Source organism: Archocentrus centrarchus, chromosome 24 (genome assembly GCF_007364275.1).
Source record: "Archocentrus centrarchus isolate MPI-CPG fArcCen1 chromosome 24, fArcCen1, whole genome shotgun sequence".
NCBI lineage: Eukaryota > Metazoa > Chordata > Actinopteri > Cichliformes > Cichlidae > Archocentrus > Archocentrus centrarchus.
Genome location: NC_044369.1, coordinates 18527623 through 18555119, shown reverse-complemented (window position 1 = coordinate 18555119; position 27497 = coordinate 18527623). Strand labels below are relative to the sequence as shown.

The window sequence follows — 27497 nt, the reverse complement described above, 5'->3', positions numbered from 1 at the left end:
GTAGAGACCTGGGCAAAGGAGGCAACGGAGGCGCTGTGCTTCTGCATCGAACAACAGAGGAAAACACAGCTTAAAGTGCTTGATTTAGAGTCCCGTTCCAGAAGAAGCAACGTTCGTGTATTTGGGGTGCCAGAAGGTCAGGAGGGGAACTCCACTACACAGTATATCGAAACGCTTTTGAGAAGCCAGCTACAACTACCGGAGGACCTGGACTTGAAAATACAGCGCGCACATCGCACTCTGGCAAGTAAACCCCCACCCGAATCACCACCGAGGGCTATTATTGTCAACTTTCTGGAATTTTCCACAAAGGAAAAGATCTTAAGAGAAGTGTGGAAAAAAGGCAAGATCCAGGTGGGCTCTTCAATTATTCACTTCGACCACGATTATGCACCCGAGATAGTGAAGAAGCGCAGAGAATATAACGCTATCAAGAAAGCGCTCAAAGTGAAAGGCATCCGCTTTCAAACACCGTTTACCAACATAAGGATCCACTGGGAATCAGGAACTCGCACATATTCCAGCGCCCGGGAAGCCTACAACGAGCTGAAGAGACGCGGAATCCAGGCGGAGGAACCGGCGATAGCTGACGGTGTTTCCAGAGCGGAGTGGAAGCTTCGGGAGCTGCTGGGCTGGCAGCCGGTGGATAACAGCGGCGCTGCGGTGGCGCTGAGAGCCAAGAACAAACTACAGGATTTCCAGCGGAGCATGATCGAATGAAAATAGGCAGAACAACATGACATAATGCAGTATTATTTTGACTAGGCTCTGATTTACAACTTCGTGGGAGAGGTCACTGTTTATCTTTTTTCTACGTTGGACTAATAGGATGGACGTGTTTTTTCCCAAAGGCGCTTCTACCGTCCTTTTTGGGCCCTCTCAGTTTGAGAGGTTTAACCCTCGACTTGCCAACGGGGTCAAGAGCGAGAAGAAGGAGCTTCTCCTCACCTTGGAAGTCAGTTTGTTACTGTTTTGTTTTGTTACTGTTCGTGTTTTGGATTCAGGGGCCAAATCAGTCAAGGTATTTATGTACAATACTGTCATATAATTTAAAAATTGCTTCCTTGAATGTAAACGGTTTGAATAGTCCAGTGAAAAGAAAAAGGGTCTTAGCCAAATTGAAGAAAGATGGGATACAAATTGCTCTTTTACAAGAGACACATATGTCTAAACAAGAACATGACAAATTTAAGTCACTTGGTTACTTAAACACGTTTTATAGCTCTTGTAGAAACAGTAGAAAGAGGGGGGTAATCACCCTGATTTCTAATTCACTGAACTTTGAATTGATATCTGAGAAGGGAGATAAAGAGGGCAGATTTGTTGTTATAAAGGGGAGAATTGATAATGTTGTGGTCACGATAGTTAATGTATATGTACCGCCAGAGAGCGACAGGACTTTCTTAAAAACGTTCTTTGACATCATTATCTCACTTAGCGAAGGAGTTCTTATTTGTGCTGGAGACTGGAACACAATCCCTAATTTTGCTCTAGATACGACAAGCCATAAGAAACAAAAAACTGGTAGGTCAAAAGACCTAAATATCCTGATCAGGGAGATGGGCCTGTTTGATGTCTGGAGGGGTCTCCATATTAAAGAAAGAGAATTTACCCATTTCTCTTCTACCCACAAAGTCCACTCCAGGATTGACCTGTTTCTGATGAACACCATTGATAGATCTAAAGTGAAGGAATGCTTAATTGGAACATCTGATATTTCAGACCACAGTATTATCTATTTGTCCATCTGTCTGACTAGTAGGCCTAAAACAACATTATGGCGCTTAAATATAGGTATTCTTAATAATGAATCCACAACAAAGGAGATTAGAAAAGAAATAACGGAATGTGTAAAAGACAATAATAATGGGCAGGTAAATCCCACCTTAGTTTGGGACACGGTCAAGGCAGTAATGAGAGGGAGACTAATTTCTAGAACTGCTTACCTTAAAAAATAAAGAGGTTAAAATACGATGAACTGGAAAAAACTCTGAGGAACTTAGAACTAAAACAGCAAATGACTAACAATGGAGAATTTTTAGAACAAATAACAAAAACTAAAAACAAAATAAACGATATGATATTCGAGGAACTTGAGGAAAAATTAAGATTCTGCAAACAAACATTCTACGAATCAGGCCCAAAAGCTACCCGGATCTTAGCCAGACAACTTCGTAAACACCATTTGAAGCATTCGATTACCAAAATTAGAGAACCCTCTGATGGTAATTTAACCTATGACATGGATAAAATACATAAGACCTTTGAAAATTATTTTAAAACACTATATTCTGCCCCAAGATCAGTTAACATAACTGATATTGATAATTATTTGGCATCTTTGGATCTACCTTCACTAGGTCTAACCCAAAACAAAACTCTAACTGCCCCCATCACACAGGAAGAATTAGATACAGTTATTGGACATTTGAAAAGTAATAAGTGCCCAGGTAGCGATGGGTTCCCAAATGAATGGTACAAGACGTTCAGGAAAGAGCTATCTCCTGTCCTGCTTGAATCTTTGAACTGGACATTGAGCAGAGCTGAGATCCCACCATCTTGGAGAGAGGCTGTAATATCGGTCCTCCCTAAAGAAGGGAAAAATGTTGAATACTGCGAATCATATCGCCCAATCTCAATTCTGAATGTCGACTATAAAATTTTTACATCAATAATTTCTCGGAGAATGGAGTATTATTTGTTAGACCTAATACATGAAGACCAGACGGGATTCATCAAAGGCCGACAAACCCATGACAGCATAAGACGAACATTGCATATATTAGACCAAGCTAAAAAGCAGGGCCTCAGTGTCGCATTAATTAGTTTAGATGCAGAAAAAGCCTTTGATAGGGTCAACTGGACTTTTTTATATAAGGTACTAGAGCGCCTGGGCTTTAATAACCAGTTTATTAGGTGCTTGCGATCACTTTATGATGAACCACGGGCCAGGGTAAAAATCAATGGGCACCTAACAAACAGCTTCCAACTACACAGAGGAACCCATCAGGGATGTTGTCTAAGCCCATCGCTTTTTGCAATATTCATTGAACCCTTGGCACAGGCCATTAGAGAGGATGATGGGATAAAGGGAGTTAGTTTTGCAAATATAGAACACAAGATTGCCCTCTTTGCAGATGATGTAATCACATACCTCCAAAATCCAGATACAACGCTCCCCAGAGTTATGTCAGCATTAACTGAGTTTGGTCAACTGTCGGGCTACAGTCTAAACATCACAAAAACACAGGTTCTGACAATTAACTACTCACCTAGTAAATTTATAAGAAAGACATATGGACTTAGGTGGGATGCCAAAAAGCTAAAATATTTAGGAGTATTCATTTCTCGAGACTTGGATGAGTTATTTAGTTTGAACTTTGATAATCTTACTGAAAACATACAAAAAGATTTGACAGCCTGGGCAAGGTTATTGTTGGACTTCACAGCTAGAATGGAAATAGTGAGGATGAATCTACTTCCTCGATTTTTATATCTTTTCATGTCATTGCCTACTAGAATATCTAGCGCACAGTTTCATGCCTGGGACAGATTGATCTCCAGATTTATTTGGTCCGGGACCAGACCAAGAGTAAAATTTAAAACACTCCAAATTAATAGGGACCAGGGGGGTCTGGCTCTTCCAAATTTGAGAGAATACTATTACGCATCTCAGATGAGATTCATGGTCTGCTGGTGCTCCTTGGAAATGGAGACTAGATGGAAACAGATTGAACTTAGCCAGGGTGGGGCCCAACCTCAGACACGTCTGGGAGGTAAAATAGTTACAGACAAAAATGGGAATGGTATAGTTGAAGATACGTTGTTAATCTGGAAAGAAGTGGTTGATAGGTACAGATTGGCAGATGTCACTGGACTTCTGATGTGGCCCTCCTGTAACTCAAATTTCCGACCAGGAGAATTAGATTCTTCTTTTTTAGATTGGAAAGATAGAGGGCTTGTGGCTTTGTGCCAGTTTGTAGAAGGTAACACTTTTAAAACATTTGAGCAACTGAAAAGGGATTACAACCTTGAGAATAGAGATTTATTTAAATATTTCCAGGTCAGGCACTTTTACAATTCAAAAATTAAAAAAGGTGTTCCTCCAGAAGGTAATACTATTGTGAACATTTTTGCAAATGCTTATACGCACCTCCCATGCAAAACTGTTTCCAAACTATATAAGGGGTTGCAGAAACATAATGGAAATAACACCTTGAATATTAAGTCTAAATAGGAAAGGGAATTGGGAGTAAAAATTACAGAGGATGCTTGGCTTTCTATGTGTGTGGCACAACAGACGTCTACCAGTTCTAAAAGATGGAGGGAATTTGGATGGAAGTGTTTAATTAGATACTTTATTACACCGCAAATTACTAGTAGATATAGAGGGGAAGAACAGCAATGTTGGAGACAATGTGGATATCGGAACGCCAATCATTCTCATGTATTTTGGTCCTGCCCAAAGTTGGCAGCTTACTGGGATGGAATCTGTCAGACTACTGGGATAATTTTGGGGTATGTCATCCCCAAAGATCCTAGAATTTTTCTGTTGGGGCTGATATCCGGAGAATTGTTTCAAAAAGAGGATGAGTACCTTTTTAAAATTCTATCAATTGCTAGCAAAAAAGCAATTACACGATCTTGGCTAAAGACACCCCCCCCCCAGCTGGACCACTGGAGGGACGTCGTGGAGGAGATTCATTCTATGGAAAAACTGACATTTCTTTTACGTATGAAAGGACATTCTTACAATAAACGTTGGTCTAAATGGTTAACATACAAGAGCAAGGAAGCATAACTAGGTGTAATATCTTGTAATGTATATATATACTTAACTAAGAATCAGTGCCCCAAGTTCAGTGTGTGTTGTATGTTTTATTGTAATGAAAAATGTTAAATAAAGAGTATACAAAAGCATACATGGATAGAAAAACACACAATGGAACACTATCAGTCATGGATCGGCCTCCCCAGAGCCCAGACCTCAACATTAATCAAGCAGTGTGGGATCATCTTGACAGAGAACAGAACAAAAGGCAGCGAAAATCCACAGAAGAGCTTCAAATGTCCTTCAAGAAGCCTGGAGAACTATTCTTGAAGACTGCTTAAATAAAAGACAGTGTTGATACCGGCAGCTTGAGGAAAATAGCATGTATGGGCTCAGTATCAAAGGGGAACTTAAAAATCCATCTACAGTGTGTGTTTCAGGTAAAAAAGAGTAGAAAGGACTCATTGTTAGTTTAAGACATTCACAGAATCAGTGTGCGCCTGGAGGTGGGGGTGAGGGGTGGGATGCAAATAGATGGAGGAAAACAGAGAGCGAGTGTCCCTGAGACCATCCTATTAACAGAGAATATATGCTTTAGAAGAATCAATGTGCTGCTAAACACTGCCATCGTCAGCTGTTCTCTGCCACTTTGTATAAGCTTTATAGATGTATACAAGTGCCCTTTATCGACCTACTTTTGATGAAATTCTAATCACAGCTATAAAACCATCAAAAAGACTTGTCCAAACACAGAAATGGGTTGACAATCAGGGAAAGCACCTGGTAATTTGAGTAAAAGCAGCTTACTTTCTTTTAGCTTTAAGAATTATGCATAGGCTCACCTTTATGGATTTTTGTTTTTTATGTCTGATTTGTCTGTTAAAGAAAGACTCATGTTGAGTTGCATTTCCACTAAAACAGCAGTGCAATTTTTCTCTTTTTTTTTTTTTTTTTTTTTTTTAAATATATACCTATCATCACCGATACCACTTGAGTTTGCCTGACTGTTGTAGAGCTTCATACTGAGATTCAGTTGTTGAATTTCAGATAGATAAATAAAACTGATTCAAACAAATCCTTGTTTGACCTTCAAAACGAGGCCGGTACAAGTTCCTAATGTCAGTTCCTACATGCTGCTGTCGGCTGCTTGTGATGTATTTTCTGCACATCGCTGTGTTCCCATGATGAGAAATAGTCTTTTGTGGCACCTTCCCTTCTGACTAAACCCTAGCCAAGATGTGTTTTGCTTTGAGCCTAATGAGGAATCCTCTGAGACAGGGAGGACACCTTTAAAGTCTGTACCAGCTCTCTTCAGCTGCACATCTGGTGACCTCATATCACAAATTAAAGTTCAAATCATATCAGATACTGGCAGTGTTGCACTGCGCTATCCTAACTGTACTAATGTAATCCAAGTACAGAGTCTAGATAACCCCTTTGAATAATACACTGCTCAGAATATTAAATTGTCAGACCCTACGCTGGTGCAGTGGGTCCTGGGTTCCTCCTGGTGTACAACAATGCCTGACCTTATGTGGCAAGAGTATGCAGGCAGTTCCAGGAGGATGAAGGAATTAATACCATTGACTGGCCCTCACGCTCGCCTGGTGTAAATTCAATAGAACACCTCTGGGACATTATGTTTCAGTCCATCTGATGCTGCCAGGTTACACCTCAGACTGTCCAGGAGCTCAGTGATGCTCTGGTCCAGATCTGGGAGGAGGTCCCCCAGGACACCATTTGTCGTCTCATTTGCAGCATACTCCGACATGCCTAAAACATTACCTAGTCCATATCAGTGTAGATATCCAGCATGATTTTTTTTTCCCCATTGAGATTTTTTGAGCAGTCTATTTAGTCTGTTTATAAAATCCACTTCATAAGAATTTCTGCTTTGCTCTGTCCTCTGGCCACTTCAGACAGTTCCAGGGAACTTGCGGCATGCAAATGATATTTATACTACATCCTGAAAAGAATATTAAGAAATGCAGTCTTCCCTCTCTGTCAGTGCAGCTACGCTTTAACTGCTATTTCTGAATAGATTTGTTTCTGGCATTGTGCATATTGTTTATTTTGATATTTTTGTGGCAAATATGACTTATTAGGAAGTGAATGACTTTGAACTTTTGGATTTTCAGTATAGGTTAACTGTACTGTTTTGGCATCTGAAACAGTATCCTAATATATTTGCTATCACTTTAGATTGGATTTTTTTTCTTAGCTAATGATAAAAGCACATTCCTCACATTCAGGGGGTAATGTTGATCATGCTTTAGCTTTAGCTACACAGAGGCTGGCTGCAGTACTGGCTGGATTCAGCTGCATGTGTTTGGTCTTTAGAGACTGTTGATGTGCTCTGCACTGAAAGTCTTTAAGGATTGAGCCTGGAGCTCAGCCATGACCTGGGGCATTACTCTAGGCATGCTTTTTGCTGTCATGGGGGGCAACCAGAGAGAGCAGGACATGGACATTGAAGTACAACAGCATAACCGTTGGTTCAGTGATGGTTTCAGTTCTACAAGAACAGTATACCTGACTGAACTGAAACAATGGATGTTTTTGTATCTTTGTCATTTTGACAAGTTGGCATTTATCCCTTTGTGGCATGTGGAAACTTGTGCCACAATCTCCCCACCAACCCCGACATCCATGCCTAAGTCAGCTGTTCCTGGGCTGTGGTAGTGTGAGTTTGTTTACTGTTTGTTTATTGAAGGTTACATTTGCAATATTAAAGACATCTTTTTAAACTATGCTGGAGACAGGATTTTAATTTGATTAGTAATTTTGTTTATAAAACACCTGTAAAAATAATACAATTCTCAGATTTAAAATGATTTGCGACGCATTCCTGAAGTGGGATTTGCAAGCTCGGTGAGGAAAACTGGGTTTTTAGGAAAGAATTATTTTAAATATCTGTATTTGTTAGCCTGGGATTCAGTTATACTGTATGTGCTCAATATGTTATGACTTCTTCCTAAGCATCATGTCCCTGTGTTTGAAGATGGTGTGTGAAAAGTTGGTACATAGTGATACATGCTTGATAATGGGTATCAGGGAGAAGTGGTTTGGAGTGTTTTGCAGAAATAATGAATCAACTGTATGACATTTCAAAAAAAGTTCAGATTTTCATTTTGCCATATACATAACTCCAAAGTGCAAAAATGCTTTCACAGCCCTGTGCTGGACAGTCATTTGTAGACAATTATTAGCAGAAATTGTAAAAATCACAGTTCAAACTGTAATGACGTGCTGAATAATCATTACTGCTCTTCCAAAACTCTCCTACAGTTTTGTTCTCGTTACCACTTCAATTAAATGTGACTCACAGTTTTAGGATAGTTATTTTTTTGGAACAAAGGCCTCTTTTTCTTTCTTTTTTTGCATTTTTTTCTTTGTAAACCGCCACAGTCGATTTTAAATCAACCAATTAAGATGTGGTTGGAGTGCAGATTTTCAGCTTTAATTCAACTTTAGGAATTACAGACACTTCTGTAAAGAGTTCTCCTGTTCCCTTGTTATTTTATGACAAATGAAACAGACGCAATATCTGAAGTTGATTGAAGTGTTGAATTGGTATTTTATAGCTTTTCACTGTAATTTTAAATACGAGCTCCAAAGAGATGTCAGTCCATGTGAGGAAAGCCATCATTAGGCTGAAAAACCAAAATAAGCAAATCAAAGAGAGCAAAAATCTTTAGGAGTGGTCAAATCTATGATCTGCTCCACTCTTAAAAAAGAATGAATTATCAGCTCAGCAAAACCAAATGGTGATGATACAAAACTCAGAGTTATTTCCACGAAGGTACATGATGCCAGCATTATTTCCACGGTTAAGAAAAACAACCTCAGGACATCTGATACAAGTCAAAAACACTCTGAAGGAGGTACAGTAGGTATATCATTGTCACGGTCTACAATCAAGAGACGCCTTCATGAATGGAAATACAACAAGGTACAAACCACTGGTTACACTCAAAAGAATGACGGGAAGAGAAAAGTATTGAGAAGGAAAGAAACAGCTCATGATCTGAAGCATGTGGTGTTTATTGATGATGTGACTGCTGATAGAAGTAGCAGGAATAATTGTGAAGTGTAAGGACAAATGGATGATGACCTAAAGCATGCTGCAAAAGCAACCCAAGAGTTTCTCAAGGCAAATAAATGCGAAACTCTTCAGTGGCCAAGTAGGTCACCTGATTTCAAGCCAATAGAGCGCTTTTCAGTTAATAAATTCAAAACTGAAGGCAGAGAGAGCCACAAACAAGCAGCAACTAAAGGTGGCTGCAGTAAAGGCGTAACAGAGCTTCTCAATGGAGGAAACACTTTGGTGATGTCCTTGGGCTCTAGACTTCAGGCAGTCAATGACTGCAAAAATTTTTTATCTAAGTATTAAAAAAATAATCCTCATATTTAAAATTATGTCAGTTTATCCAATCAATTTTGAGACTCTGAACAGTGGACAGTGTGTACAAATGTAATTTTTAAACCGTTAATGCAAAGTTTGTGTACCAAAAATTAAAGCTGCAAAGCTGCACTTCAATCACATATTGACTGTTTGATTTAATCCCCTGTGGTGGTGTATCAGTGTCTTTATCCAGCAATTTATGGACCTAACTGTTATTCTTCCCTGGATAAATTGGTTCTTTACTTCAGCAGAGTTTTAAAACAAACAAGAGAAGACTGCGACGTAAACCTCCCGATAACACTGTGAAATAATCACAACCAAGATAAAGTAGCAAATTGTGTTGTGAGACAGGGCGACATGCCACCAAGCAAACAGCAGTAGGTAAGCCGCTGTGCAGCAAACTATTAATAAAGATATCAGGCTCTATATATGTTGACCGAAAACATGCTGCCAGCCATGGATTAGAAGGAGAAGATATGCTCCCAGTGTGAGCAAAGAAGCAGTGAATACCTTTTGTCACTTGAAAGAATAGAGGGGCAGGGAGGAGATGACAAAGCAGAGCCTAGCATGAAAACTGAGCACTGTCTGCCAGCTCTGTGCCTTTGTGCAGTTGCTCATAATGCCCTTCAAAAAGTCCTGGCTGGATACGTTGCAGTCTCTCTTGCAATTATTGGTGCAGTCTCAGTGCTTTTAGTCACTAGTGTGATCAACCAGTGAAACGTCAGACTTTGATCGGGGTGACAGGCTGCCTGTGTGCACTTAAGGAAGAGGCCAGAGCAAAAGCGAGCGAGGGAGTCTTCACTTTAAGTTAGTCGTTCTGTTGACTCCAGCCTTATTAGAGCCCCTGGTTGTGAGGATGATTAGTGTTATTTACATTATCGAGCGTATTGTCAGCTGCCGCGCTGAAGCCAGGCTCTATATTTTTTTTCATTAGCGAAAGCCTCCCAGCTAGCTGTGACAGAGAGCCCAGAGGAAGCTTTGTTCCCTTTGATGTTGTCCCGTTCTGACAGATAAACAGACTTCCACTCACACAAACACACTCCCAGGAAAGCACAGATTGCTCAGAGCCCCTCGGTGACTTCCAGCAACTTAGCTTTACTTCGCCTTTGCCTTTTCATTCTTTGTATCTCTCCCTGTTTAACTTTTGTTTGTGGTTCTCTAAGTTTTTTTTTTTTTTTTTTAATCCTCTCTCTAGTGTTTTGCTTGTGTTCTTTTCACTTTTTCTTTTGTTCTTGGGACCACCTGCTGCTCCTGACTTGAAGATTTGTGGCCAAACATGCTCGGCAAGGCGGCGCACAAGTCGTGTGCAACCTAAAAACCTTTTTTTTTTCTTTCCTGGGAGCTCAGCGAAACCTCCTCACATCAGCGGACGTTTCCCCCCCTCCTATTGCTTTTATTCTCTCTTTGTCTGTGTCTTCTCTTTATCGTAGTCTCTCCTCGCTTTGCCTTATTTATGTCAGAGCTGATCAACTTCTTACATGTATTCTCAGTAGTGATCTATGAAACCCTCATCTTTTGTGTGTGTGTGTGTGTGTGTGTGTGTGTGTGTCTGTGTGTGTGTGGGACTGTATCTTTTGTGATAAGCCTGCAGATTGTTGTGCTGTTTTTGCACCACTGTTTTTGCACTGCTGTTTTCAGAAATTACTTTGCAGCCAAATAGTCTCCAGAGCTGGTAGCCTTCCCTTTGATTTTCTGTTGATGAAATGTGTGGTCTTTTTTTTTTTTTTTTTTTTATCCTGTTGGTTAGCTGTTTTTTCTTATCGTTTTCAGGCATAGTGGCTATTGCTGTCTATGTGAAAGGCTCAGATGTTTAGTTTTTTTTCTTTCTGCCTGATGCCTGAAACTTCAAGTGTTCACATACTGCGTACCAATAGATTTTTTTTTTTTTTTCTGTGAAGGCATTATAAACAGCAGGTGTTTACAACAGCACATGTAAAAGCTTTAAACTGATAATAGGCTGGAATATTTTTGTGTTTACTACGTATGCATTCATAAAATTATGGTTTTAGTTTCTCCACATTTTTCTTTCTTGTTCTTTTTAAAATTCTATTCCCGTTCTCTCTTCCAGTCTCTCCACCAAGGATATTGAAACCCGGAGCGAATCCCTTGGCCTGTTTGTGACTTTAAAGTGTAACCCTCAGGCCTTTTACAGCCACATGACTAAGTATGTGCTCCCCACTGTGGAAGGAACTGACCTCAGCCGCCTGCTCTACTACTACACCTTACTAGATGCTGCAGGCTGTGAGCCTTACGTCACCACCACCATCAAGCCAGACTCTCATGTCAAACTGCTCAAGAAGCTTCGGGCTGTTGCCAACGGTGAGGTGCACACTGTTTTATTCTGATAAAACCTTTTGATAAAGGTGGCAAACATGCTTTTACAAACCCAATCAAACTAAGTGACAAGTATGGAGTCCAAGGAATAGGTTTACTTAATTCAAATGGAATTTATTAATATTAAACAAACATAAATCAACAGTGATGTTTGGGTGCCTCCAATATCAGCAATGTTGGCAATGAATGGATACAGTAATGGAAACAATATTCTTTTTATGTATCAGCTCCTTAGCAGATTTTAAAATGAGGAAAATACAACCTCAGATCATCTACAAAACATGACATATTACACAGTGTCCTTCTTTATTTAACATAAACTCAGCCAAAACGATGAAGTAGTGTGTGAGAAACTAATTGCACCCCATGATTCTGTAGCTTGTAGAACCACCTGCAGCAGCAATAACGTGAAGTCGTCATTTTTTTGTATGATTTTTATCAGTCTCTCACATCATTGTGAAGAAATGTTGGCCCACTCTTCTTTACAGCGTGGGATGCTTTCATCGAGGTTTGTAGGCATTTGTTTTATGCGCACCTCTTTTAAGGTCCTGCCACAGAAAGGCTCCGGTTGAAATAATGGATTTTTTTTAAAAAATGTTTTCCCTGAGACATTCACTGTGGCTCAAATGAAAAAGTTTAGACATCAAAGTTGATATGAAAAGATAATAACAGACTACAGGGAAAAGAAGAAAGCAGGCAAAGGACAAGGAAAATATGATCTGCCAGCATCAGATGAGAAACTAACTGTAAGAAAATAAAGGATTAAATAAATCCATTCTCCAAATTAGACTGCAAGTGATGACATCCAATAATTATATGTCATTTTTAATGAGAGATAAGATAATTGAAAATAAAATAAAATGAGATAAGGAATACTAGAATATGTTTGTTTGGTCATGGAGCCTATCCCAGGCAGGGTACACCCTGGACAGGTCGCCAGTCTGTTGCAGGGCTAACACAGACAGACAGACAGCCATTCACACCTACAGGCAATTTAGAATCACCAATTAACCTAACCCCACTAAATTTCTATATAATTCCAGATAATAAAAAAAGCATTTGTATGAAATCCGAAGGAAAATCATTTTTTATTGGCTAAACAGGGTTACAGTTAATAAAAAACAGAGTGGTGCCATTTCTATTTGTAGACTAAATAATAGGCCTCATTTACTGAAGAATGCAATTTCTGAGGAGTAAAAGGCAACAAAAAAGCTGGAATTCAAAGGGATAGTGGACCTGTTACTGGTGGAAAATGCACCTCTAGCCTGTGTTGTAAGGAAGTAAAGTCCAGACTTGAGCATAATCCTTCTTGACATGACTGATGACTCACGTTCAGATGCTGACATTGCTTCTGGTCAGCGATTGTCATGTGGAATTTTAAAAAACAACAGTTGAATGCCCGAATAAAACCAGTCGCTAATATTTCCCTGTGAAGTACAAATAAAACACCCCTGATGACATCCCTATAGTTACCAGTTACACACATTATCTACGTCTGATTCATCTTGTCCTTTGATCTCACTCTGTTCCCCTTTTTTTCCCATTAGCTCACGTAACTGTTTTCAAAGGTGAAGAGTAGCAGGGTTGAAACAGACAAAACTATAAAGATATGCCTGTAAAATGAAAAAGAAACCAATCCAGCAGTCAATGCTATTGACATATCAAATGTTTGAGAGACAGCATCGCAGTTGGTCTTCTCCTAGGACATCATGTCACTGGTTCATCGCTCCAGGCTAGAGTGCTCAAACTTTGCTGCGTACGGGTGAAGCTGGTGTCACTTCTTGGAAAAGTTCAGTAAAGGTCGGCCAGGTGTCAGCTGTGTTTTCACGCCTCACTTCCTCCTTCTGCTCCTGATAGCGCCACAGCTTTTACTGGTGACACATGTCTCTGTTTAACACATGGAACCACACATGCCCAAATCACATACACACACCTCTGAGACACTCACATCAAGACTTGGGTGCTGTTTTACATTAAGTAAGAAGAACTGGAATTAACTTTAAAGGCATTCTGCCACTGCAGTTTCATTCATGCACAGTTACTGTCACATTACTATATTAGCATCTGACTGTTTTCTCCAGTTTGTTCTTCTATTGCTTATATGCTGCTTACAATGACAGTGGCTGAAGATTTACCACACAAAGTCCTTTTTTGAATGATTTTTCAACTGTTTATAGATGATGGCAAGAGATTTTTGACCTAAAAAATTTGAATTTGTTTAATTTCATTCAATTGACTTTGACTTTGTGGACAGCTGTTTGGTCTCTGGATTGAAGCCTTATAACCAGCTCTTGTCACAGTAATCGTCCTCGACATGATAACGGGGTCACTTTAACTTCAGCCAAGAACAATCAGCTTCTGTGTCAGAGGTCCATGGTGAAATTGTAAGTACACATGCAGTTGGTCCAAGTGGGATCTTTAGGAAGCAATCCAAATATAGGCCCAGCTCATCAGAATGGAGACCTAAACCTGGTAAACATAAGTTAAGTTAGATCTTCAGCTGTGGATGATCCACTTAGAACATGAACAAAAGAGCAAAATTAGTCAATAGGTATAGAAAAAATGTGAACTCAAGTAGGGCTGCAACTATCAATTATTTTAGTAATCAAGTATTCTATCGATTATTCCATCGATTAATCGAGTAGTCAGATAAGAAATTATTTTGTGTTGTTAACAGTTCGTCAGCATATTTTAACTTCCGCAGATTTACTGCCGATTTTTGCACTGTAAAAAAAACAGCGGTGGATGGAGTAGCTACAAAGTTCTCTTTTCTTCACGTTGGCACTTGCTGATCAGGTGGTTGATGAAGGCCCTCCAGCTGTTTCCCAGTAAAGGTTTAATGGTGGTTATGGGAAAAAGCACTGCTGCTTTGGACGCTAGAAAAGCGTTTCCTTTTGTGCCACCTCATTGTCTCAATAATGGCTTCGCCACTTTGCGCTTGCCACATGTGTGCACACAGATTAATTAAATACGTTTCTATTGCTGGTCCATTTTTAGTCACTGACCAGGGATTGAAGCCCGCTAGCAAACCGTGGCAATTGCGAGCCATTCCGGTAGCTAACAGCTGAAATTATCAGCACAACACACACACACACACACACACACACACACACACACACACACACAGGTGTAGAGAGCAGTGGAGGCGTTGAAAAACATGTCAGTGATGATCCACTCGGTGTTAAAGGGTCGTTTTTCGTTTTTCCAGCGATGGAGAACTTTAATGCTGCTAATGTGGGTGAAATGCTCTGCTTATGGTGACACCTGAGCGCTGCAGAGTTTAAATGAAGCATCAAGACAACAAATTTGCATCAAGGATTTTTTATAATCAAATCATTTGAGTTACTCGAGAAATCATTGCAGCACTAAACTCAAGCCATTTCTACGTAACACTGCTCAGCCTCTTAAAGTATTCTACAAAACTCTTGAGTCTTAATTCCCCTTAATTCTATATATTATGCTTCTATTATGCTTGTGCTCTTGAGCTGTAGTTCTCCAGACTTTCTGAAGGTCTATCAAAGTTTTTCTTTGGACATTGGCTGCTTTTTCACTCATTTTCAGTTCAGTCCTTGTACCATTTTCAGAGGAACGTTTTTTTGTTTGTTGAGCCACTTAACACTGACCTATGAATTATTCAAGCATAAAAAAGGCACCTAACTAAAGAAATGAACCAGTGTTGTGTCTACACATAACAAACAACTTAGCAAAGAACCAGTTGTAAATTGCATCTTTTTGTACTTTACTAGCAGCCTGTTGCAAAAACACATCATTTGTTCCCATTTCTTTGAAACTATGGAAAATGACACAGACAACACAGTTTGACAGTCATAAAATAGTATTTTTGCACCAACAAGATGATTCCCAAAGTCAAAAACTGCTCATATTTGCTCATACTGTACAGTGTGTTCTTAACAAATATGAGTAAAATGGACAGGTGGAGGACAAAAGAAGTTGTTGCAGGTCTTAAGAACTGTCCTTAAGAAAATAGGAAAAAAATCCAGAAAGACCTGGCATGGAGAGATGCATCTGGACCTGGCCTGAGAGAAACTTTTCTCAAATTCCATGCAAGTGAGTGAGTGAACCATTGATTGACATATGAACTGGTAATAAATACATTAAGAGGTTACCTAGGCAACCAGAGCCTGTAATGTCCATAAGCAGACGTCAGCTTTCAAGGGATGCAACAAGCACATCGCTTCCAGTGTGGATGCAGCTTTAGGGAAGGGAAAGTGGGAGATGGGGCTGAGGTATTCCAGATTACACAAGAAGGCAGACAACATCCAAAGAAGAGCTTTCAATGTCCTTCAAGAAGCCTGGAGAACTATTCCTGAAGGCTTACTTTATTTCCATTTCTTTCTGCATGTTTCAATAAATCGCTGCACCTATTTCCTGTTTGTCCAACTAAATATAAAGAAAGTATAAAGAAATGAGGGCTTACCCCAGACAGTATTCTATTTTCAAGAAATATTTTCTGTCATGTTTCAGTGAAGGATGGGGTAGAGCTGCTAATGTTGCCCTAAACCAGCTTAAACACACACAATGGATGCAGTAGTCATGAACAGGCAGTGTAGGTGTTAATGCCCCCTACATAGAACCACAAAAAACTGCATAAATGGCCTTTAGTCAGCACAAAAAGCCATGCTTTATTGCAGTATATATGCTACAGGGAACTGCAGTATCATAACCACTAATAGATACACATTAATGCACATACACATATATGCACACTAAATCAAATTTACTTAATATGCATGCACTGGCGCATATAGTGACTTTGTGACATTAACACTTACAAGGTAACACTTTCTGCTCTGTCACTCACTCACTTATTCACACGCGCACACAGATACACACATACTGTTGAAACATAGCCCACGTATTCACACTTCCTGTAGCAAAACTGATACACAGGCTGTTGCCATGCCTCTAGGGCCACTAACTTTCTACAAACACTTCCCAACTCTGACATGTTTGTTCAAAATGACTCATTTGCAGTCCTGAACAGACACATGCAAACTAGCACACCCAGATGTACTTACAGAGGCTTTCAGATGAGTTAGAGACAGGTGGCGTGTGTCCAATGTTCATCACAATTTCAGACACGGCACCAGGTGACTGTCTGAGTGGGCTCTACTGGAAGGGGAGGACATGCTGCTTGGGAGAAACAGAGGCAGTATGAGGAGTGGGTGGGGCAGGGGAGAGAGAGAGAGAGAGAAAGAAAGACTACATGTGTAAGTGCATGTAACTCTTATCGGTGGTTTAAATGTCCGTCTGGGCCTGTCTGGTAGTTGTGTGTGTGTGTGTGTGTGTGTGTGTGTGTGTGTGTGTGTGTGTGTGTGTGTGTGTGTGTGTGTGTGTGGGTTCACCCTGGAAAGTTTTTTTTTTGTGTGCGTATGTGTGTGATTGTGTGAATGATTCCAAGCGGCGTTGACAGAACCCTCCCCACAGGCAGACCCATGTTAAAATATTTAAAGCCCAGACAGGCCACGGTGTTGCTACAGTAATGCGTCTGTCTGATAACGCTGGAGACCGAGAGCACACCACCGGCTCTCTCTCTCTCTCTCTCTCACACACAAATGCGTACTCAGTGGGTACTGCAGTGGTAAATATGATGCACTCAGACAGTCAAACTGTACATGTTTGCATGCAGGCACAGACAGACGGCACCCCTTCACACACAGGTCACACGCAATCTTTGTTGTTCACATCCGCTGTTTACTCTTTCCTAAGAATTTCTCCTGATGCATTTCTGTCATGTGATGGAATACTGAACATCTTCTGCATATTGAATCCCTGCTCTGCATGGTTTCATAGAAAAACAAAGCATAGTAACACAGAAGTGTAGCATGCACTGTAGTCACACTATAAAAAGCCTTTAATTAAAGTGGTGCATTGTGCTCCCCTTCTCACAAAATCCATCTTTTATACTCTGCCTTGGAGAATAAATATGCTTACTGTATATATACAAATACTTTAGTTACAATTGCTGGAAAATGCATTGATTTTGTAACATATGTTTATATATTTAGAAGTAATAGTGCAAAGACCTCTGTTGTCGTCATCAAAAATTGTCATATATAAAGCAACTTGAGCTAAACATAAATGCCGCCCTTATGTAAAGCTTCTTTGATCTTAGTGCACTTTTTTAAGTTTTCAGTATCTACTTTGACTAAACACTGAATATCTGAGACAGACTGAACAGTATCACAGATCCAAGTACATAAGAGACAAGAGAGGAGCATCCAAGTAAGCTTGTTCCTTTTTTGATCATCTAGCTCGAGGGTTCAGTGAAGAGGCAAACATATATTTTGTTGGGCAGAAGTGTGATAAACATGGTGATATATCTTTAATGTTTGCAGGTTTGAACTATCAGAAGCTCACTGATGAATCCTCTGATCCACTGGCCACTCTGGAGCCAGTACTGACCAGCCACAACGTGCTGTCCATCTCTAAACTTGCCAATCGTCTGCCTTTGCCCGGTCGTGGTGGTGGGGCCACAGTGTCCCCCAGTGCAGTCCACGCAGTATGGCTGCAGAAGGTGTTCTGGAAAGGAGACCCCCAGCTGCTGAAGAGACCCCCACAGAGCGACCAAGACTTCCTACATGCCTATGACACTTGTGCCAAGTACCTGGACAGGATGGTCCCTGCTGATGCTGTCCGCTTCCTTGATAACATCACCTTCTCTCTTGATGCAGCTAAAAATGTAAGTCTTACGTGGCCCAAAACATGAAGCCATCTTTTGCATATGAATTATTCTATGACAGACAGAAAAGTGCGGGGTGGGGGTATTATGAGTGGAAGAGGCTCTGTTTTCTATTACTATCTCAGGTAGGAGTTGTGTTGTGTACACAGACTATGAGTAATTCCAACACAGAAGGTAGTTGGTTTCTGCCACAAAGGAAGGATACATATTTGGTTAAAGGGAAGATTGAGCAGAATTTCAGTCACTACATCAAACTCTCATTTTTCTCACTCCATACTCATCATCATTGTGCCGGTCCTCTCTTAATGCCTGTGGCCCAATTTCTGGAATGCCAAAAGCCCTATCCTAATTTCAAATACATTATTCTGTTCACATCCACTTTCTGTACCCTCAAAGCACATACCAGTCATGATTTATAAAAGAAATTATAAAATTTCAGAAGGAATGTCAGCCACATAATTACAGGACTGTGAAAAATTGTCCAGCAGTAGACTTAAAGTGCCTCAGTGCACCTTATCAATAGTAGCCTGCTGTGCCCCCCCCCCCCCCCCCCCCTTCCTTGGCACCCTGCCACCACCCATCTCCAGACTTTCCCTTTTTTTCTATTTTTGTCCTGTGTCCCCTCTCTTTCCCTGCCACTCCAAGAGAGCTAATTGATCCCTCTTGACTTCAGAGCCAATTAAACTCCAATTCCCAGCAGGCACTGTTTTTCCCTTTGTGGTCTTTAACATGCAGATTACCTCTCAGGAAGACACTGTCTGCTCCCTCTGCCATTACCATCCCTCTCTTCCCTTTCTTCTATCCTCCTTGGACATTCAAAGGGAAAATCTTTTTTTTACTTTTAGGAATGCATTTAAACTTTTGACCCCCCCCCCCCCCCCCCCCCCCCTCCTCGTTGCCACCCAAGATGAATTGATTCATTTCCTAAAAGGCCAAGGGGTGAAATTCATGACTGGGGCTTAAACTTCCCATTGGACATTTTTTTCTGAAGGGAAACAGAGTATTGATCTCAGCTAACCTCAATGGTGGATGCATTCTCCTTTGTTTAACTTCCAACCTCTTTTCTAACCTCATCCAAGACTCTGACTGGTGTTGGCTGTGAATACCTGGATCTGATTCAGTAGGGTACACACTTCTTAACACACTTGTATAAATGAACTCAGTTTAAGTGGCCAGAGAAACATTCTGACAGCCTCAGTGAGGATATGTAACAAATGCAAAATCTAGTATTAGAGGCATATGCTGAAAGTGTGGATTTTTTTTTTATTTGTTTATTTTTTATAAAGTGTGCTCTCAGGGTGAATGTATGTGTGTGCGTTTCTTGTCAGACCCTTTGTGCTTCCATGCAAGCAAGCAAAACCTCCTGCAGCCAAAGGCCCACTCTTCTCCCCATGAATGGTTAACCTGCTCACACCGAATAAAATCAATTACTCCAGGCTGGCAGCTATGATCCCTCTCACTCACTCACTCTCTCTCACTCACACACACACACACACACACACACACACACACACACACACACACACACACACACACACACACACACACACACACACACACACACACACACACTCCTTATAAGCATGATACTCAAGTTTCTGATAGTATTTAAGTGCAGATAAAGTGGGTTGTTTGTCTGTTTTTAACATGTTACATTTTAAATAAATGTATAACTTGTGTGCTTCCCTCTGCTTCTCTTTACTCATTTCCACCCCTCCCACCCCTTCCCTAACTTCCTCATCTCCCGCTCTCTTTCTTCCATCCATTTCATGTCCAGTTGAGCATCCAAGCGAGGTCGGAGGTGATAAAGCGAGCCACCAAAGCCCTGCGCCAGCTGGGTGAGAAGAACAGGAAGAGAGGAGGTGATGACAGTAGGGAGCAGGAAGGGACGGACCCAGCAGGAATGACTTTTGATGAGGCTCTAGCACACCTGCAGCAATCTCAGGCCCACCTGGAGACTCTGAGTCATCCCTTCATTCTGTCACTCAAAGACAGCCAGCAGGTAGATCCCATCTACCAGACACTTGAGCCATTTTATAAGATGGAGAGTGAGGTTTGCTCTGTGTGTAAATGTGCATTTAAGGAGCCACTGAAAGAGCACACAAAGTTTAAGAGAAATATTTGCCTGTTGGCCAGTTTAAATTAGGACAACCAGAGAATTTGCTGCACTGATTAAAAATTGTTCTTTAGCGTACAGGGCAGTGTGGGTATCGCCTCATTCTACCAGTAGTGACATTGACCCCAGCCAAATGCAAATCTAGTAAAAAAAAAAAAAAAAAAGGATGAGGGAAAAAATGTCCACCTGTAAAACCATTCCTGTTTTGGGGATTGTCTCATTGTTGCCCCTCTAGTGCACCTGTTCAAAACTGATTAACAACCCCCTCTACTACTTAATTGACCTGATCAATATCCCAGAAGTTTAACTGACTTGATGTTAGAGTCTGATTAAAAAGTGCTCCTTTCATTTTTTTTGAGCAGTGTATTTTGCTGCAAAAATGGGAAATAGGTGAAGTGATTTATTGAAACATGCAAACATAAATGGAGCAGGCTTGAAAGTCAGTATTTGAATGACCACCTTCAAATACTGACTTTCTTCAGCACAGCCTGAACTCTCTGAGGCAGCTTTCTTGTGATTTGTTTAAGTAGTCTTCAGGAATAGGTCTCCAGACTTCTCGAAGGACATTCAAAACTCTTCTTTGGATGTTGGCTGCCTTTTGTTCTGTTCTGTAATGATGATCCCACACTGCTTCAGTAATGTCGAGGTCCAGGCTCTGAGGAGGTCACTCCATGACTGATAGCGTTTCATTGTGTGTTTTTCTATCCAGGTATGTTTTTACTGCATTGGCAGTATGTATGGGATCATTGTCATGCTGTAAAATGAAGTCACTGCCAATCAGTTGCTTTCCAGATGGCACTGCATCGTGATTCAGACACCACTTTTCTGCACTCATTATTCCATCAATTTTGACAAAATCCTCAACACCTCTGGCTGAAATACAGCCCCAAACCACTACAGGGCCTCCACTGTGTTTTACAGATAGCTTTTTTTTTTTTTTTTTAAATAGGTCTCCTATTTCTTCTTTTGTCCTCACATCCTTTAAGGACACACTGCACACCGTACTGAGATATGCCATGTTTTCAGCTAGCAGGTCTTGTGGAATCACCTTGTTGAAGCAATAATTTTATTTTATGTTTGTCAAACTGTGTTATCTTTGGCATTTTTCATAGATTCAGCTAAAGAAATGGCAACAAGTTATGCTTTTGCAACAAGCTGCTTGTAACGAAGTGCTTAAAGATACAATTCAAAATTGATCCTTTGCTAAGTTGTCTATGTCTAGACATAGACAACTAGTAAGTTAGGCGGATGTCTGGCTCATTGAAAGTATGTCACCTAAAATGACTGTTAAAGAACGTTTGCTTAGCTCCGACTCTCACTTGGTCTATTTGGCTGAGCTGAAGTACACAAAGAATCTAAAGCTAGAGATGCAGTGACATTATCTCTGACTATTGTTATAAAGAACAACAACAAAGCTACACAGACAAGTAAAATATGTTAAAGTGGGATAAACTGTAATTCATTTTCATTAGGATACCAGTAACCTGAGATTGAGTCTACTGGAGTTTATTTTTGATATTTTTTTTGAGTAGAAAAGGTTGAATGTCCTCTAAACTGATCTAGTTTTGGCAAAAATTTAAAAGGGGTTATTGTTTGATTCTGCAGATAAGGAAAATGATTTTGTATGCTGTAACTTATAGTTTTAGGTGAAAAAGATCTTTAAATTGGTCTTTTTTGCAGTCTGTGAAGAAAATGCAATCGGGAAGTAATGCCCTGAAGTAAGGAACACGTTTGATGACTCTCACTTCTCACTCCTTTGCCAGTTCATAAGGTCACCTTTAGCTGTACATACAAATGGTGTCTGCATATACTTGTACTGGTTGTGCCTGTGTGTGGGTATGTGTGTTGTATATTTCAGGGGTGGTTCTGCTCGGCTAAGCTCTTCCCGGCCTCACAGGGACCAGTCAAGGGTATATTAATGTAAATCTCTGGTCTGCTGTTTCAAATGAGCCCTGCCGTATGGACGTATATACGGTACAAGCACCATGCTGTATCTCATTAAGCAAAGTCACACTGACTTACCCCACTGTCACCTCACTGTTGCTGTGTGTGTGTGTGTGTACACACAGTATGAATGCTGGGCTAGAGAGAGGGGACATTGTAACTTGGTGAGCAAAGTGTTGCTATGCAACAAGATATCATTGAAAACTGGTGATTTCTGACCCCCACACTGTGCAAGTTAATAATATTTAGCCCCAGTTTTAACTGTGTTTAAAAGCACATACCCTCCATAATAGAGTGGAAGATACAGGCATTACCAGGCACAGCTTTAGGGCAGAGTCACTGGTGCATGCACGCACGCACACACGCATGCACACACACAGACAGACACTGCATCCTCTGTAATATAACTTCCCCCTTTTTTGGTGGAGGATGCGATTGTATCCTTGGAGATAGATAAAAAAGGGATATAAGAACCAGAAAAGGGCAGATAGGTAGGGAGAGATAGATACAAGAAGCTCTGTAGGCTCTGTTTGGCTATACTGTGGTCATTTATCAAGTGTACGTGACCAGCTGCTAGAAATATTGTTAAAACTAACAATATTTCTAGTAGCAGTTAGCAGGAACTCTTCTAATTCAGTGGTTTTTCATTATTTAAAAATTGTCTGCATTGTAGGTTAATGCTAAAGTCATCCAGACTATGAAGAAATATATATGGAATTATTTAGTAAACAAAAAAGTGTTAAACCATATTTTGGCATTTTCTCAGTCAGCTTTATGAGACAGTCGCCTGGAATGGCTTTCAGTTAACAGCTGTGGCTCGTCAAGAGTTAATTTCTTGAATTTTTTGCACTCTTAATGTGTTTGAGACAATCAGTTGTGTTGTGAAGAGGTAGAGTTTGTATACAGTGAAAACCTCTATTTGAATAATCTTCTAATCAGTATTATGGCAAGAACTGCTCAATTAAGTAAAGAAAAACAAAAGTCCATTATTACTTCAAGAAATGAAGGTCAGTCAATCTGAAAAATTTCAAGAACTTTGAGAGTTTCCTCAAGTGCAGTCACATAGACCATCAGATGTTACGATGAAACTGGCTCTCATCAGCACCGCCCCAGGAAAGGAAGACCAAGAGTTCCTGCTGTTTCACAGGATCAGTTCATCAGAGTTACGAACCTCAGAAACCGCAAGTTAACAGCACCACAGATAAGAGCCCACCTAAATGCTTCAGAGTTCAAGTAGCACACACATCTCAGCATCAACTGTTCAGAGAAGACTGCATGAATCTGGACTTGATGGTCGAATTGCTGCAATGAAGCCACTTCTAAGAATGAACAGCAAGAGGCAGAGAATGGCTTGGGCTAAAGAACACAAGGAATGGACAGGCCAGTGGAAATCTGTCTGAGGAGTCCAAATTTGAAATTTTTTGGTTCCAAACGCCATGTCTTTGTAAGACGCAGAGAGGTGAATGGATGGTTCCTACATGTGTAGTTCCCACAGTAAAGTATGGAGGAGGAAGTGTGATGTATGGGGGTGCTTTGCTGATGACACTGTTGGCAATTTATTCAAAATCCAAGGCACACTTATCCAGCATGGCTACCACAGCATTCTGCAGTGACATGCCATCCTATCTGGTTTGCGCTTAGTGGGACAATCATTTGTTTTTCAACAGGACAATGACCCCAAACACACCTTCAGGCTGTGTGAGGGCTATTTCACCAAGAAAGAGGCTGATGGAGTGTTGCATCAGATGGCCAGGCCTCCACAATAACCTGATCTAAGCCCAGTTTAGATTGTTTGGGATGAGTTGGACTGCAGAGTGAAGGCAAAGTGCTCAGCACCTCTGGGAACTCCTTCAAGACTGTTGGAAAACCATTTCAGGTGATGACCTCATGAAGCTGATTGAAAGAATGTCAAGAGTGTGCAAAGCTGGATTCAAAGCAAAAGGTGCCGACTTTGAAGAATCTAAAATATATTCTGGTTTGTTTAACACTTTTAAGTTTATTATATGATTCCTTATGTGTTCCTTCATAGTCTGGATGACTTCAGTATTAATTTACAATGTAGGAAAAAACAAAAAAAAAAAAATTGAAAGTGTGTCCAAACTTTTGACTGGTACTGTAATAATAGCAAAATTAACAAAAGTCTATGCATCTCTTTATTCTTCCATCCACACACTTTCTCAGGTGAGGTTGCACAATGGTACAGAGTGGTTGAGATTTCCTTTCTCTGCCATCCCTGGACTCCCTCTTACATGCCCACCTTTCCTAGCTGCTCTCAGTGAATCCTCTTTGGAAGAGCTTCATATCTGTTACTTCCTTGGTCTTTAATCTCTCTTGTGATCATAGCTAAGGATCGGAACAGAGAACCAATTGAGAATTGAGAGCTTAGTTTTACGACTCACTCATCATGTCATCATCACGTCCATTGCCTCTAACTGGTGCTTTACTTAAAGTGCAAATTTTTTCTGACAGGCATTCATGGTCTTGCACTTGGCACCGAGTGCTGCGGTACACATCAGTGAAACCAAAAGTATATCCACAAAAGCGATGCCACTGAAATGTTACACAATAAGACACTTTTCAGGTTTTAGCTGATATTATTCTTTGAAATATAATATGCAGCTCCAATATCATAAACATTTGATATTTCTACCATGGATATGAGATCAACATAAGGAATATTTTATATATATATTTTTTGAGTACTTGATATCAGATAGGAAGGCAACAGTAACTCAAATAACCACTTGGTAGAATGAAGGCATGCAGAAGCGCATCTCTAAATGGACAGCACTTTGAACTTTGAAGCATGTGGGCTACACCAGCAGATGGCCACACCAGGTGCCACTCCTGTCAGCTAAGAACAGGATACCAAGGCTCCAGGTCACACGAGCACACAAAATTGGACAATAGAAAATTGGAAAAACAATGTCTGGTTTGATGAGTCTCGATTTGTGCTGCAATATTTGGGAGTTTGAGTTAGAAAGAGACCTTAGTTTAGAAGGAGAATGACTGAATGGCTTGAGCTCAATTCTACTGCAGCTGCAACAGGCGCTTGGAGTTTTTGTGATTACCATGAGCATTGGAAGGTTCCCAGGGGAACATGTCAGTATTGCAGCAAATGCAGACTAAATCCATCTTTTATGTATGAAATTGAACCGCAGTTATGATTTCTTTTGCAGCTGCCTGGGCTTTTCTGAAGTTTCTTTCCTTCTTTCTGGACCTGTCTGATCTTTTTCCAGTGCTGACTTGCTATCTGGCAGTGACCCTGAAAATATTTTGAGATATATATATAATTTTTTTTTTTCCCATCAAGGTGCAGATTGCATGATTGCTTTTACTTGATGTGCCATGTAAAATAGTTTGTGGAATGAATAGCAAGACCTAGCCGTGGTTCAACAATGATTAATGAAACAAATCAAGATGGGAAATGCTGAATCCTTTCATGCATATATTGTAAGAATTAGAGCAAGGTGTTACAGGGTCATGTTTTATTTATTTATTTTTTTTACAATTAACTAAATGTGAATATATTCAGAAACACATTATTTTCTAAAAGGCATTATTTACATGGCTGCTAAAGTAAATAAAAAGCATTCAGAGTCAATATACTGAAACTTCTGGAGCATTTTTGTATATTATCCTGTAGTGGACACCATGTATGAGAGGGGGAAAGTATCAGTAATTAAATAACCTTTAGCTTCTGACAGCTCCAAAAACCTCGTCAGCCTTATCCTCCAGCGTTTGTGCTCACAGCGCTTGGCTGAAAAGTCAGATGGCTGTGAAAATGTAACAATGAGAGCCAAAAACCTGATAATGACACTTGCTGGAACTGTGTGCATGTGACACACAAGAGTAAATAGTAATATACAGTGCCATTAAAAAAGTATTTTTTCCCCTTTCCTGATTTCCTTCTTTCTTTCTTTTTTTTTTTTTTTTTTTTGGCATATTTGTCACATATTAAACAAATTTTAATATTAGACAAATATCTCTGTCTAATATTCAAATTTGCTTGATTATCTGAAACATGTCAGTGTGACAAATATGCCAAAAAAACAAACACAAAAAAATTCAGGAAATGGACAAATACATTTTTTTTTCAAACCCATTTAAAGTGGACAGCATGTAAAAAATGGTTAATTGGAAAGTTATCGCTGCAGCCTCATGTGACAGTCGCCTCTTAATTATCATTTGCTGTCACTGTCCTCACAAAACTCACCAGAAAAAGATTTCCAATGTGGTCTTTATACACATTTATTTATGAATAATAATACTAATTATTAATTTCATGACTGTGGGTTGAATAGCTGTATAATATGAGGAATAAGGAATATGTAAATGTTTATTTGTAAATTTTAAAGAGAGGTACTACTACTACTTTATTTATAAAGCACTTTAAAACGACAGCAGTTGCAACAAAGTGCTGTACAGATACAAATCAAATAAGCCAATACACATAACAATGACAACAACAACAATAAGAAAAACCAACAAAAATAAAACAAATAAACCAAAAATAAAACAAATAAAATAAAATAAAAGGTAAAGCAAAGGAAACTGAGCAGTAGCACTCAGTAACAATCACCTCTTTACCAGGACATGAATTTCGCAATTTTCCAAAAATAATTTCAAATTTTGATTTGTTAAGCCACACTCTGGATTTCTGGAAACTTGTTTGCATGTGTATGTTTTTTTTAAATTTTTTTTTATTTACATGGTATTGTAAAGAATTTTGAATGCAATGGGGAACTTTGTTCACTGCTGTTGGTTTTTTAAAAGTTTTCTCAAGTGTTTGTAAAGTTTTCTTGACTTTCAAAGCAGAATCATGTCTGTTATCAGTGCAGTGCTGCCCTGAGGGGCTGAAGAATCACAGCCACTCTTCATTTTTTGTGCCTTGTGTTCAGAGACTTCTCAGGATTCTCTGAGCCTTTAATGATATTATTTACCATAAATGAGGAAATCCCGTTTTTCATTTTTTAAATCGTTGAACTATTTAAAGACAGGCCCTCCCAAAGTGGTGAACTTCATTTCATCTTTACTCCTGAAAAAGACAGCCTGTCTGTCTTTTTTGTTTGTTTTTTTAAGTTTTATTTTTTTTAATAATCCAATATTACAAAGGCTCAAGTCCTCTGTTCCAGGTAGAAAATAACCGAAGACCATCTTCTTATATAAGTATCCTTCCATAGTCTAAGAGTTGCTGTTATGTCCTCCATTCAGTTGACAGTTT

General features: G+C 39.9%; 1 protein-coding gene across 1 annotated transcript in view; it reads left to right on the top strand.

Annotated features, from left to right (window-relative positions):
• Positions 1-27497, top strand: part of nbas (NBAS subunit of NRZ tethering complex) — a 213334-nt gene that overhangs the window by 120252 nt on the left and 65585 nt on the right. The window contains exons 44-46 of the mRNA XM_030720998.1: positions 11245-11495; positions 17870-18213; positions 19991-20215. Coding sequence (XP_030576858.1) covers positions 11245-11495; positions 17870-18213; positions 19991-20215 — 820 coding nt within the window. The remainder of the gene's footprint in view (positions 1-11244; positions 11496-17869; positions 18214-19990; positions 20216-27497) is intronic.